This window comes from Rhinolophus sinicus, linkage group LG02 (genome assembly GCF_036562045.2).
Source record: "Rhinolophus sinicus isolate RSC01 linkage group LG02, ASM3656204v1, whole genome shotgun sequence".
Classification (NCBI taxonomy): domain Eukaryota; kingdom Metazoa; phylum Chordata; class Mammalia; order Chiroptera; family Rhinolophidae; genus Rhinolophus; species Rhinolophus sinicus.
In genome coordinates, this window is record NC_133752.1 from 135,127,518 (window position 1) to 135,140,222 (window position 12,705).

A 12,705-nucleotide genomic window follows, 5' to 3' on the forward strand; every position below is an offset into this window, starting at 1 on the left:
ATTTAAAAAGCATCTGTGTGTGCTTGTGTGTGTGTGTGTGTGTGTGTGTGCGCGCGCGCGCGTAGGAGGAAGATATTTTGAAAGAGGAATGCCAACCTTGTGTTTTTCACTGACTTAAAGCTTACCTTGAACTCATTAGAGTTTCTAAAGCCTTTTACATTTGCCCTTCTTGGTTTGGGCAGAGAGCCCAGATACTACATCATTTTTTAAATACTAAGTGAACCCAAAATTTTACCTAACCATATGTAATTACCTCAGTCGTGCAACTATTACTATCTTTGTTGGCAACAGACAAACGAAACCCTTTCACTTGAATCAACCAAAATTTCATCCCTGGGCAGGGAATCGTCACACGCCACTTAACAACAGCACTATGTTGGGAGTAACGCATCTTTAGGCGGTTTCGTCACTGTGGGAACATCACAGAGTGTATTTGCACACACCTAGATGGTAGAGCCTACCGCACACCTGGGCTGTATGGTACAGCCCATTGCTCCTAGGTTACAAACCTGTACAGCACGTTACAGCACAAAACAACACAAGATTAAATCAAGATCAAGAGAAAATGATGCAACCAAGAGACGCGGTAAACATGGTATACGTGAGGCTGCTGCTGGCGTAACACAGCATGCTGTTTTTTATAAGTAGAAAGAGTACTCTAAACTAAAGATACAAAAGTACAGTATAGTAAATAATGATAAAAAAAAGTGCTGTAACATAGTTGCTTATTATCATTATCAAGTATTATGTACTGTGTGTAATTGTATGTGCTATACTTTTATGACTGGCAGCGAAACAGGTTTGTTTACACGAGCACCACCACAAACGTGAGCAATGCGTTGCGCTAAGATGTTAGGACAGCTACGACAGGTGATAGGAATTTTTCAGCTCCTTTATACTCTTACGGGACCACTGTCATATATGTGGCCCGTTGTTGACCAAAACGTTACGGGGTACATGACTGTATTATAAATAATTACAAGTTTGTCTATGTGGTTTTTGGAGATCTTGCCACCCTAAACAGAAGAGTGGGACCATTAACAGACTACCCAAGTAAATATTGACAAAAGGGAAAAACACCTCAGGTTCAAAGCGCTAGTTGTTTCTCTTTGAACGTCCTTTACCTGCCCACGGCCTCTGAGGGGGTTCCTTCTCCTTGGACGGTCTTTGCACAGGACTTGAGAGGGCTCTTCTCCTTCCCCAGATGGGGCAGCAATAAACCTCCTGACATGGCAGGATCTCACAGAAAGTGATCTCTGGAACTTGGAAGGAGGATTGTGTGGTTGCCAGAGACATATTAGGTGCTGCAAGGCATTGGGCAGAGGGGAAAGAAGCGACAAGGTTAATCTGAAAGGTTGCTTCTTCTGTTGACAACTCACATACAACACAGGCTGGATTTGAGGGTGAGGAATGTGAAGCTCTTACTTGAAGGGGAGGAGGCTGCGGGCGGCAGGGCCAGCTCTGGAGAGCTTGTAATATTGCTGGAAAGGAGAACAACACAATTCGTGAAAGAAGCCTTCAAGGATTCTTCTCCTCAAAGGAAAACAAGGCTAAACTCTCACCTCAGAGGGAGATTTGGAGCGTGTCGGTCTTGATCTTTTAAGCTAAGTATGTAAAGGGAGACTATCGTCAAGGCACTGTTACAAAAGAAGAAGGAGAAGAAAGCATTATGTGGCAGATTGGATTCCAGATATATCTCATACAACCAGCTGGCCAGAGATGCAGTCTCCTAGGCCACACGGATGGGGGGAGGGGCGGCCACGGCGGGCAGGATCGCCATAGAAACCAGCACAGCTACACTTCGCTGCCCTGGTGAGAAAAAGGCCTTGTCCTCCTGGAGCTCAGAGGCTCCTGGGGCAGTCCATGCTGATGGATTTTTCCACAGAGCAGCCCACTGGCCTGGCAAGCTGTCTCAGAAGCATCTGTCACTAGTGGAAGATTACAAGAGGAAGCATGTAAATCACTGGAGGCAGCCCTCTGGTCCTTGCAGCAAAAAGTCAGAGCGAACTTCCCATCCCACTGGCGGAGGAGGTCTGCACTGTGGCGCTGGGAGAAGACAGGCGGCTTAGGTTTAGTCAGCCGTGGATGCCAAACCCTTTGGCCACTGCTGACATCTTCCAGCTGCCTGTCTTTTCAGAGCACCACACATCGAATTGGACAGAGGAAAGAAAGAAAGGCACTAAAGCATCCATTTCCACACTCCACGGCTTTAAAATAATGAGTATATCCGTTCCCCCTGATGATCAGAACTTATAGATTTAAATGAAAGCTTTCCTTAAAGGGTCTGAGCTTTGGGAAACTATTCCCAACAATGCTCACACATCCAAACACTCAGCATTCTCTTCCTCAAGGGAGTCTTTAGATCTCTCTCAGGAGCCACACGAAAGTCTGCCTGGTGACTTCACAATCCCACTGTGTGCTGGGCCTGACAGGTGGTGATCTAACTCGACTTCCTGCCAGCTTGACTTCACACCTAATTCTATAGAATGAACTCTTCCTTGTTTTGTTCCCCATCAAAGGTGGTAGATGTTTATCATTAAATATACACAAAGTATGTGCCACATGTGTGAATTCCACTCATAAAGATAGAATTCCTAAAGTGTTCTCTGCAGCCGCTGATTACTGCCCAGGAGGCACAGCCCTACCTGGGAAAGGTAGCGCTGAGCCCCAAAGGTGCCATCTGACAGAATTTGTTGTGTTGCCCTGGCAACTGCTTGCGGTGGTCCAGTCTCCCTTATTTTGTTCTCCCACACCCCCCACTCTCTGTCTCCCTGTTACTAATCCTTAAATACTCTTTCTGATTTGTCTCTGGCATCTGCTTCAATGCACAGTCCAAGAGCTTGTAAAATCATAGAATGACATAGCCATCTGCTTCTTTGTTTCAGGGAAAATTCTGGTTTTGACCCTTTTCAGGTAAACCACAAGCCAGAAACAGGATAATAAGCCTTCCATTTATGGTCTTATCGGTCAATAATTTTGGAAGCACAAATAATATAAGCATGTTAAAAGCAGTCTCTTTGCATCAGATTTAGACTCCCTAGAACCTTGCCATCAGGTTTTCATGGAGAATGCTAAGCATGTCTGCTAAAGGTAGAGGGTCCCCCTCTCCTGAGTTGGGAATCCCAGCAGAAGACAAGCTCACATAGGAGAGTGGGAAAAGTGCAACAGCTTCTAATGAGAATTCTGTGTCGTGGTTGGTGTCAAATGCTCGGGGATGCCTCCCACAGCGAGCAGTAGCAACTGAGAAGTTAAAATGGTAAGGAGACAAGGAGACAGACAGACCCACGCTGTCTCCTATAGCCAGGGAGTTGCCTTAGGTGAAGGCAGAGGAAGCACCCTGGCACCATCCCTTACTTTGCCTCTGAGAATGACTGTCTCCCCTAGACAAGCCCAGAAGCCAGCCCTTTCCCATACCAGATAAATACTCCTCTCACCAGGGGAATAGTCAGGCTAAAAAGAAGAAGCCCTGAAGGTCAGAGGCAAGATGACCATGGCTCAAAGGGGTGGTAGAAGAGGGAAAACGGTGTCAAATATATGGTGATGTATTATAGAAAGGTACACTTGAAACCTATAGAATTTTACTAACCAATGTTACCCCAATATATTTAATTACCAAAAAAAAAAAATAGATGACCGGGCTCACAGGCTGAGAGGCCATCACAGTGGCAGCACGAGCCTGAAGACCAGAGGCCTGAAGAGACTCCTGCCTCCCAGTAAGGGGTGACTCCTCCACCCTGCAGAGGAGGGCTGGCAGTCAAATGGGACCCAGTACTTGCATAGCAAATACTTTGTCCTTACTGTATTTGTCTGTTTTAACTGCTTAGTAAATGTGGTTACAATTTCATCGTAGTGTACTTCTTGGGGTATCTCACAGTCCTTTTAGTGTGAAATCTCCACTTAAAAATTTGGAAGAATCTTAATAAATAGGAATGTCCAGGAGAGAGTGGATTGTATCCAATTGCTTACTCACTCCCCCCTCCCCAAGTAGACAGGAAGGAGAACAATGAATTTGAGAAAGTTATTTGCAAGACTAAAAAAAAAATAATAATACACACACACAACCATATATGGGAAAGGTACAGTGAGCTGGTAAAACATATCAGTTGACTGAAAGAAAAAAAAATCATCCTTCATCTCACATTTAAGTGCAGAAAGGCTGTCTTTTCTTCACAGGATGAGTTTTTAAAGGACTCCCTCACCTCTAAGCTGAATCAAAGATCAAGGCCCGGTTTAAAGAGCAGCTTGTCTTCAAAGGAAGTAAAAGGTGAGGCCTCAGTTCACATGTGAGAAAAGGAAGGTGGGAAGAAAAAAGAGGTTGACACAGCGTAACACCGAAGTTTGTCTTACCAAAATGTCATCACAGCAATGAGAGTGATCACCAAGGTCTGGAAAACCCAGTTAGGACACAACTGGTTTTTTCCTGAAAAATAAATCTATAAAAAGATTCAGTAATGAGCAGTGATAAGTCGGCAACACTATCTGCGAGAAGGACATCAGAAGACTCCCTCCCAGCAAGGATCTTTGCTGCTCCCTGGGGGTGGTGGATGTGCTCCCTTCAACCTACATCTCCGTCCTCCACTCTGCCTCCCTGAAAACAAAACTCTTTCAAAACCCACTACAAGTCCTTCCCTTTCCTTGACACTCCAGGCTTCAGGCATCTCTCTTTTCCCTAAAATCCTGCAGGACGATCATCTGTACCATTCACTTAGTGCTTATTCTTCAAGTTTTATGAGAGAACAGGACCTACCAGACAAGATACTCTCAGAACCCAGATGTCTCTCTCTCTTAATAGGATACTTTCAAAAATCAAAAGGTCTTCAAGATGGAATAAACCCCAACGGAAGAATGTCAGACATCATGACAAGCCGTGGAAAAGATTTTTGTGGCATGAAATACTACTAAGTTCTCTGACACAAGGGTATCCAATTCTGTCTCCTATTTTTAAGGACAGTTCTGGGCCTGTGTCTTATTTATTTTTCTATCTATTCAACAAATATTCACTGAGCACTGCTATGTACAATACTACAGAGGAGGTGACAATAAGCAAATTACAGTCCCTAGGAAGTGAATGAGACAAACTTTTAGGACTGATCACATTGGCATAAAAACTTGCCTATGAGGAATGGGCCAAGAACTTCAGGATAGACAGCTGTGCAACTGCTGGGAAATCTGGCTAAACAGAGGGGAGAGGTTTTCTGTCCCCTTAAATAAGGTGCTCCTTAAATATGAGTTTTCCCAATAGGGAGCATTATGTTTGCTTCCTCCTGGGAATATAGGGCAGAATCATGCTTTTGATCAGGAGGGAAATGAAGGATGGTGGTAGTTAAAAAAAACAGCTTAAAATTGGTTTTTGTTTGAATTTCTTGAATATTAATAATGATGAACACTTGTACACATTTATTATGTGCCATAAACTCTTCTGAGTAGTTCACATATACTAATTTATTTAACCCTCACAACAATCCTCATAAACCTATGAGGCAGGTGCTGTTAACCCCATTTTAGAGATGGGGAAAAATGAGGCCCAGGATGGCACAATTCCTCACCCAAGATCACACAGCTAGGATATGAACCAAAAAATATTGGACTCAGAATCTGTGCTCTTAACCACAATGCTATGCTGTCTCCCCTCTTCCATCTGCAAAAAATGAAACACTATACAATTTAGATGCTATTGTGATTATTCAAAAGGTCCTCGTGGCTTACCTAATGAACTCCTTAACCTGGTGATCCAGAAACTGAGCCTCACCTTCATTTTCAGCCTCATCTTCTACTCTCCTCCCTAACCAACTCCCAGCTACTCCTTCAACAAAGCCAGTGCCAGCTCCCAGACCTTGGCTGATACCATTCCGCCTGAAACCTCTCCTACAGCTCCGGGTATAGCTAGCCCACACTTACTCCTCCTTGAAGGCCCAGCTCCCGTACGACTCCTGCAGCAGCACTCTCAGCCTCTCCAACTACGACTGTGCTTGTATTTTCTTCTGATTTTCCCTGGCTACCCTGAAATTTTCTAGAAGGGGCCACATCTCACCTTTATCTGCCTTCCACAGGCCTTGGTAGTCACAGTGCAAGGTCTCTGAGTTGAACACATGCTCTTTAAGGCCCATATAACTTCCTGACTCTGTGTCCACATCCCAACCACCCCCTCACCCCCACCGCCCCACCCGCACACCCAAGACACTGAACCACTGAACGTTTCTAATTTAGATCATGAGCCTTCAAGGAATATCTTCAGCTTGAGCTCTCTATTCATGCATTTATTTGACAGATATTTCTTGAGTCCCTACTATCTGCCAGTCCCTGGGACACAGCGTGAGGAAGGCAGACATGGGCCTGCTCTCAGGACCGTACAATCTAGTTAGTATGCTGAGGAACTGCAAAATAAAGAGATTTTTTGGTTGCAAGATGGGACCTATAGAAGTTGCACATGACCAAATTGCACCAGTCAGGGCTGCGATGGATGTAGATACCATCCCCTATATCCCATTGCAAACTGGTTAGTAAAAAGGACACCTTCCCTACACATATTTTTAATGTTTTGTGTTTGTTGAATAACCCGCTATGTGCTGAGCACGGCGCTGAGGGCTTTAGCTCATTTAATCCTATCAACAGTTTTTGTGAGGTGTAATACTATTATTCTCTCCATTTCCCAAATGCAATTAAGTAACTTGCCCAAGAACACGTCTACATATATATTTATCCATGCATTTGTGCTTATTGGTGCACCAAGACACTTGTCAGCAGCCTAACATTGTAGTAGTTTTTCATAGACTATTAAACTCTGTCTGAATTCTTTAACACTAGTTCAATGCAGTATAACACGAAGAGCAGAGAGTAAAATAAGGCAATGGCCCCAACATCAGGTCATCCCTTAATAGGACCTAATATAGATTAAGGTCCTAAATATCTTCTTTGGGGAAGGACCACCTTTGGAACACTGGTGGGTCAGAGGGAGCAAAATGACTTTCACAGCAATCTATGAATTGCAGCTAGAAAGGGAATATCATAGCTTCTCCCTCCCTGACGTGTCTCTGCAATGGACAGGGTGTCCTTTAAGTTAATCAATGATTAACCTTCACTTTTTACTGTAAATGCTATCCTATTTGATGAAAGTTCTTGATTCATTAATAAAGTCCTCACATTTTAACCTTTGCAAGCAAGGAAATACTTACTCTCCATTTGCATATATGGAACTAAATATCAAAGGGAAAAGAGGGATTTGAGGATTAACTGACATCCCTTTGGGATCTTCTGAAGTCAAAGATAAAGGACGAGGTGGAGTCAAGGCATCCACACAGATCTGACAGCCCCTGTGGAAGCTGGTGAATTTCACCTGCTGAGGACACTAGAGATAAAAACTGGCAGAATAATATTTATGAAACGAACAGGTTCTGTACTCATTTCTCTAAATCTCTTGTTGACAGACCAGTTAATACCTACTAAAGGGATGGTATTTAAATACCTGAAGCACATAAAGATGCAAATTAGGGAACCTATCAACAAATAAATGAAGAAAAAAATCTTGATCAATTTCTCTAAAGACTTTTTTGTATAGAACATGTCATCTCTGTTCATTAAATGTAAGTTTATTTACCTTGTTGGGTTTTTTGGGAATGGCCTTTCTTGGAGAAGATGCACTAACAGTTCTGCTAAATTTGCTTTAAAAAGAAAGAGAGAGAATTAATTACTATTTAAATGCCTCTCCAGGAGTTGCATGACAAAGGCCCAGATGTCACTAACACAGCAGTATGACTCCTTTTGTAATACAGTGGTAATTTAAAAAAGGAAAAGTCAAGGCAATTGACAGTTCCTTTTATGGAAAAGAACTTTAGTAAGCATAAATGAATGCATTAAACATTACATTTCTCTTTATCTCAAAATTATACCCTAGGAAATGTGTATTTACCTCCTTAAGTAATCAAGAAATAAAAGTTATTTTCCCCCCAGGACAAAACATGGTTTTCTAAATTTAGAAATGGCCACCTCCCCTAGTTAAAGGCAGAGCTACCCTTTTGCTAAAATACAGCACTTCTTGTAACAACTGCTCTTAAACAGATGTGTGATGTTTTGTTTCATTTTTAAAGCTGTAACAGAAAAGTAGGACAATTATCTTATAGGGCAATTGTGTTCCAAAACATTCTAAAAGAAGAAGAGGGACTTAATCATTAGAAAGTAATGGTTGCTGCCGGATCGAGTCATGGGAAGACTCTGCTCTTTTTCCCATTTGTATGGCAATCCTGGCTATACCTGATTGAGCTTGCTTCACTGACTGAGGACTTCCAGCTACTGCTGAGCCGCTTTAGCCTGGTCAGCTTTTTGTTCCATATTTCTAACTCTTCTATTCTTTCTTCAAGGTTGTTGGTTAATTTGCAGAGCTGCTTCACTGCACCTACATTTTCCATAAAGATCTGGTCCTAAAAATGAAAATAATACAGAGTGTATAAATTTACAGTTTGAGACCACCAAAGAACTGTCTGTAGCCCATTCGAAGACAGCTGGAACACACCACTGAAAACGGTTATATACACACACAACCTCAAGTTCATTCGACATAAATCTGGAGAGGTTTGCAACTTACAGTGGTCTTGCTAAACTGCTGGCTGTGTAGTAAAACTGCTTATGTTCAATTTGCAATAAAATGGAAATACGTCCTTGTAACCCTGGAGAGAGGATGGAGCTGAAGGATATTGTCAAGTTTGGAATCTGAAGAATGATTTCAATGGCCATTATGCTGTGTTTGAAACTCATAAAAGGCAAGTCAGAGCAGACTTCTGAGTGTTGATTTGTGTGTGCATCACTCAATCCTCATAAGAAATGGCTCCAGTTCTTCCTGGTAAAATGTGCATCCAATTGCACAGAAGAAGGAAGGAGGAATGAATACCTGGGCTTTTCTCTGAGTTCTGCCACTGACTGTATGTGAGACCCCAGGTAAGACATAACAACCTCTCTAAGCTTTAGTGTGCTCATCTGTAAATGAGAGGAAAATTCTAGAGGTGTAAATTTCTGCTTTAACATCCAATGAACTATCATGTGCAATTTATTGTTCAGCCTAACTTCCAAACAAAATTTAAAACAACAGTACACTTAAGTCTTCCTGTTCAGAAAGTCATTGACATGCCAGAAAGACCAAGAAAGGAGAAACCAACCAAAACCATCGTGTGCAAGCCAGCACTACTTCCACCACCCACACACTTCAGTTGTCATAGGAACATGTGTGTCTGTCTCTCAGCCATAACAAAAACCCTGGAAAGCTCTTATCAACGTACACGCTGATACCATGATCTCTCCTCCTTCCCCCGTCTGTTTGCAAGTTCAGAATGCCATGGCACTTTTGGGGCTTATAGTGGCTGGTCCACGATTGTAAAGTGATGAGCTAGAGGCCAAAAGAGAAAGATCATTTTGTGGTTGGGGGATCAAACTCAAGAGTGTGTGTCCTTGAGAGTCTCATCATGCACACTAAAGTTTTAAGAGTTTCAAACGCTGTAAAGCAAGCACTCAGAAAGGATTCAAAAGCTGAACATAGATTTAAGGCTAAGTTCATGCAGTTTAAAAGACATGCACACTGCTATAAAATACACTGGTAAAGAGGTTAAGCATATAGTCAATTTCAGAATACTCTAATATTGTAATATGATGGTATATAGATCACTTAACTCCAGCATAAAGGTGAAAGGACGAAAGTATTTAAAATAAATTTAGCTACAATAATTTGCAAATGGTACACACATAAGAGGTAAATTATAACATCAAAAACAAAATGTTGAAGGGGGGGTGAAAGGGTAGAGTTTTTGTATGTGATCAAAGCTGTTATCTGACAAAAATAGGCTGTTATATCTATAATGTATTTTATGTAAGCATTATGGTAACCACAAAGCAAAAACCTGTAGTGATACACAAAGATAAAGAGAAGGCACAAAGCTTACCACTAAGAAGAATCATCAATTTACAAAGCGAGACCGCAAATGAGGAAGACAGGAATAGGGAAATACAAAACAGCCAGAAAACAGTAAGATAGTAAGTCCTTACCTATCAATAAGTACTTTAAATAAAAATGAATTAAATTCTCCAGTCAAATGGCATAGAGTGGCTGAATGCATTCAAAAAGAAAAAAGAAAAAAAAAATACAAGACCCAACTCTATGCTGCCACCAAGAGACTCACCTCAGCTTTAAGAACACCCATAGGCTCAAAGCCAAGGGATGCAAAACGAAAATTCCATTCAAATGGAAACCAAAAGAGAGTAGGAGTAGCTATACTTATATCAGATAAAATGGAATTTAAATCAAAAACCGTATCAAGAGCTAAAGAAGGACATTATATAATGATAAAGGGGTCAATTCATCAGACCATATTACCATTATAAATACATATATATGCACCCAAACTGAGTTTAAGACGACTAAGTTCTAAGGATCTAATGCATAGCATGGTGACTACCGCTAACAATACTGTGTTATAGAGTTGATAATGGCTAAGAGAATGATAGGGGAGCAGGATTTTGCCACCCCAAAATATATCTCTTTGGCACAAGGATTATTTTAGGCTGATTATTTTCAAGAAACAAGGCTTAGGAAGAGCTTTGTACCTCCCCCTTAACTGCCTAAAATAATTGAGAGAGAGGGCTTGTTTCAGGGAGAAGAGCTATACCAGACACAGCTATGAAGAATATGATCTAGGTGAGGTCTACTGGATGAAGTGGGGTGGGGGGGCTCAGCAGGGGGGTCGTTTGTTTAAAGTCCTCTCTGTGTCTCACTGTCTCCACATGGCATAGCAAACATTTGCTTTTTCGTCTACGTGTGAATTACCTTCGTCCCCTTTGAAGTCCCAGACTCCTACCCCCTTCTCCTTAGCTCTGGATGGCATATAAGCCTCAATTGCCTGATGGCCCTCATATTCTTATGGAACCTCCATATATACAAAATTAAACTTGGGTTTTTCTCCTGTTAATCTGTCTCATATCAGTTTAATTCTTAAACTAGACACAAGAACTTATAAGGGCAGAGGAGAAATTTTTCTTTCCTAACAGAGTAAATCTTAAATGTTCTCACCATACACACAAAAAAAGGTAATTATGGGAGGTAGTGTGCTAACTAACCTTATTGTAGTAATTATTTTGCAATATATAGTATACGTATCAAACCATCATGCTCTATACCTTAAACTTACAGTGTTATATGTCAATTTTATCTCAATAATTCAGTTGCAAGGGAAGATACTTTATTTAAATAAGATTGGACATGAATTGATAACTGGAATTTGAGTGAAGTATAAGTGTGGATTTCATCACCAGTCTCTCTAATTTTGTATATGTTTGAAATTTTTCACCAAAAATGTTAAAAATAAATAAATTACAAAATAAAACCAAACCAAAAGAAAAAAAAATCTCCTGACAAAAGCTCTTCTAAAATTTCTAATCCTGGTACAGATTTTCTTTTACTTCTGAATTTGTTTAAATAAAAATAAAGCAGAAATGATGACGATAAACATAACATTTTATGGTTCTAAACATAGTAAATGTCATATGATAATTTACTATGTTTACATTGTAGGAAGCCTTATACTGTAATTATAACTGTATTACGTAGTGTGTTGATGTCCACCCAGCAGGACAAAACAGATTCCCAGCCATCATCTCTGATTCCTTCCCCCACCTTACTCCTCAGCGGGCAAGCTGTCACACAGCGCTGTCAGCTCAACATCCTAAATCTCCTGAATCTACCCACTTCTCTCCATCCTCACTAGCACTTATGTGTGTGTGTGTGTGTGTGTGTGTGTGTGTGTATATGTGTGTTTGTATATATATATATTTAATTCTTCTTGGCAATTAGATTCTTTCTAAGGTTTGCTTGCTACATTAATTCGTGATTTAGCCCCAATCAAAGCAGACCATGGAAAATGATGCTCGAGCCCAGTCTCAACCACGGAGAGCTCTGCAATGTCTCTCAAACAGGATTTTTACTGCTGCCTCATTAGAGAAGGGCAATGGCTGCAATCGTCCAGCTACTTGTCAAGAATGATTTAAAAAAAAAAAAAGAAAAAACACCTCTAGTTTCTACGACTCAAATTTGCTGGCCCCATACATCTCCCAAGTAGATCCAACAGGCCAGAAGATAACTCATGTGTTTTCCTATTTAAGAAGAAATGAAATAAAGGTGGATAGGGAATGTACCACTACCATCCTAATTATAATTAATTTCCTCACTTTATGGATCCAATGGAAATTTACCAAAAAAATAAATTTCTAGGACATGTTATGGAGATTGACTCTTAGTGAAATACTTCTGACTTCTGTCCCATAGTGAAGCCAGTATAAACATGTTCAAAAACTAATCTAGAATTTTTTGAAAGTCTTTTTTCTATGCAAGTGAACGGTCTCTATGGGTTCATTGTAAGCACAAGTGTGCACCTAGAAGCCTGAGGGACTTTTTCTAAATACACACATCCAGGTCCCATGGAGAGACTTGTATTTGTTAGGACTGAGACGGGCATAAGCCTGGGGCATTTTGAAAAGCTTTCCTCTCTGATGCCCACTCTTGCTTAAAAACGACTTTGTAATTACTCAACTCTGTCTAGTTATTTTTAACCATTTTCGATGGGACCCACTAGCTCAGCTGAAATGTAGCTTTACAGTTGTGATACAAAAATGACTAAGCCAGCTTGCCACCAAAAAATTGCTCATGAGACCGTGACGGGGAAGTGGTAACTG

The 12,705-nt window shown here is 41.1% G+C and overlaps 1 protein-coding gene across 3 annotated transcripts in view; it reads right to left on the reverse strand.

The window, feature by feature from the left end:
* The window catches only part of MYRFL (myelin regulatory factor like), a 101,037-nt gene that overhangs the window by 10,788 nt on the left and 77,544 nt on the right, over window positions 1-12,705 (reverse strand). For 2 of the 3 annotated variants that reach the window (XM_019748994.2, XM_019748995.2), the window contains 6 exons: window positions 8,248-8,414; window positions 7,595-7,658; window positions 4,348-4,433; window positions 1,563-1,637; window positions 1,426-1,481; window positions 1,125-1,304 (listed from right to left, as the gene is read on the reverse strand). In XM_019748994.2, the coding sequence (XP_019604553.2) occupies window positions 1,125-1,304; window positions 1,426-1,481; window positions 1,563-1,637; window positions 4,348-4,433; window positions 7,595-7,658; window positions 8,248-8,414 (628 nt within the window). The remainder of the gene's footprint in view (window positions 1-1,124; window positions 1,305-1,425; window positions 1,482-1,562; window positions 1,638-4,347; window positions 4,434-7,594; window positions 7,659-8,247; window positions 8,415-12,705) is intronic. The other variant, XM_074325425.1, reaches the window with a different exon arrangement.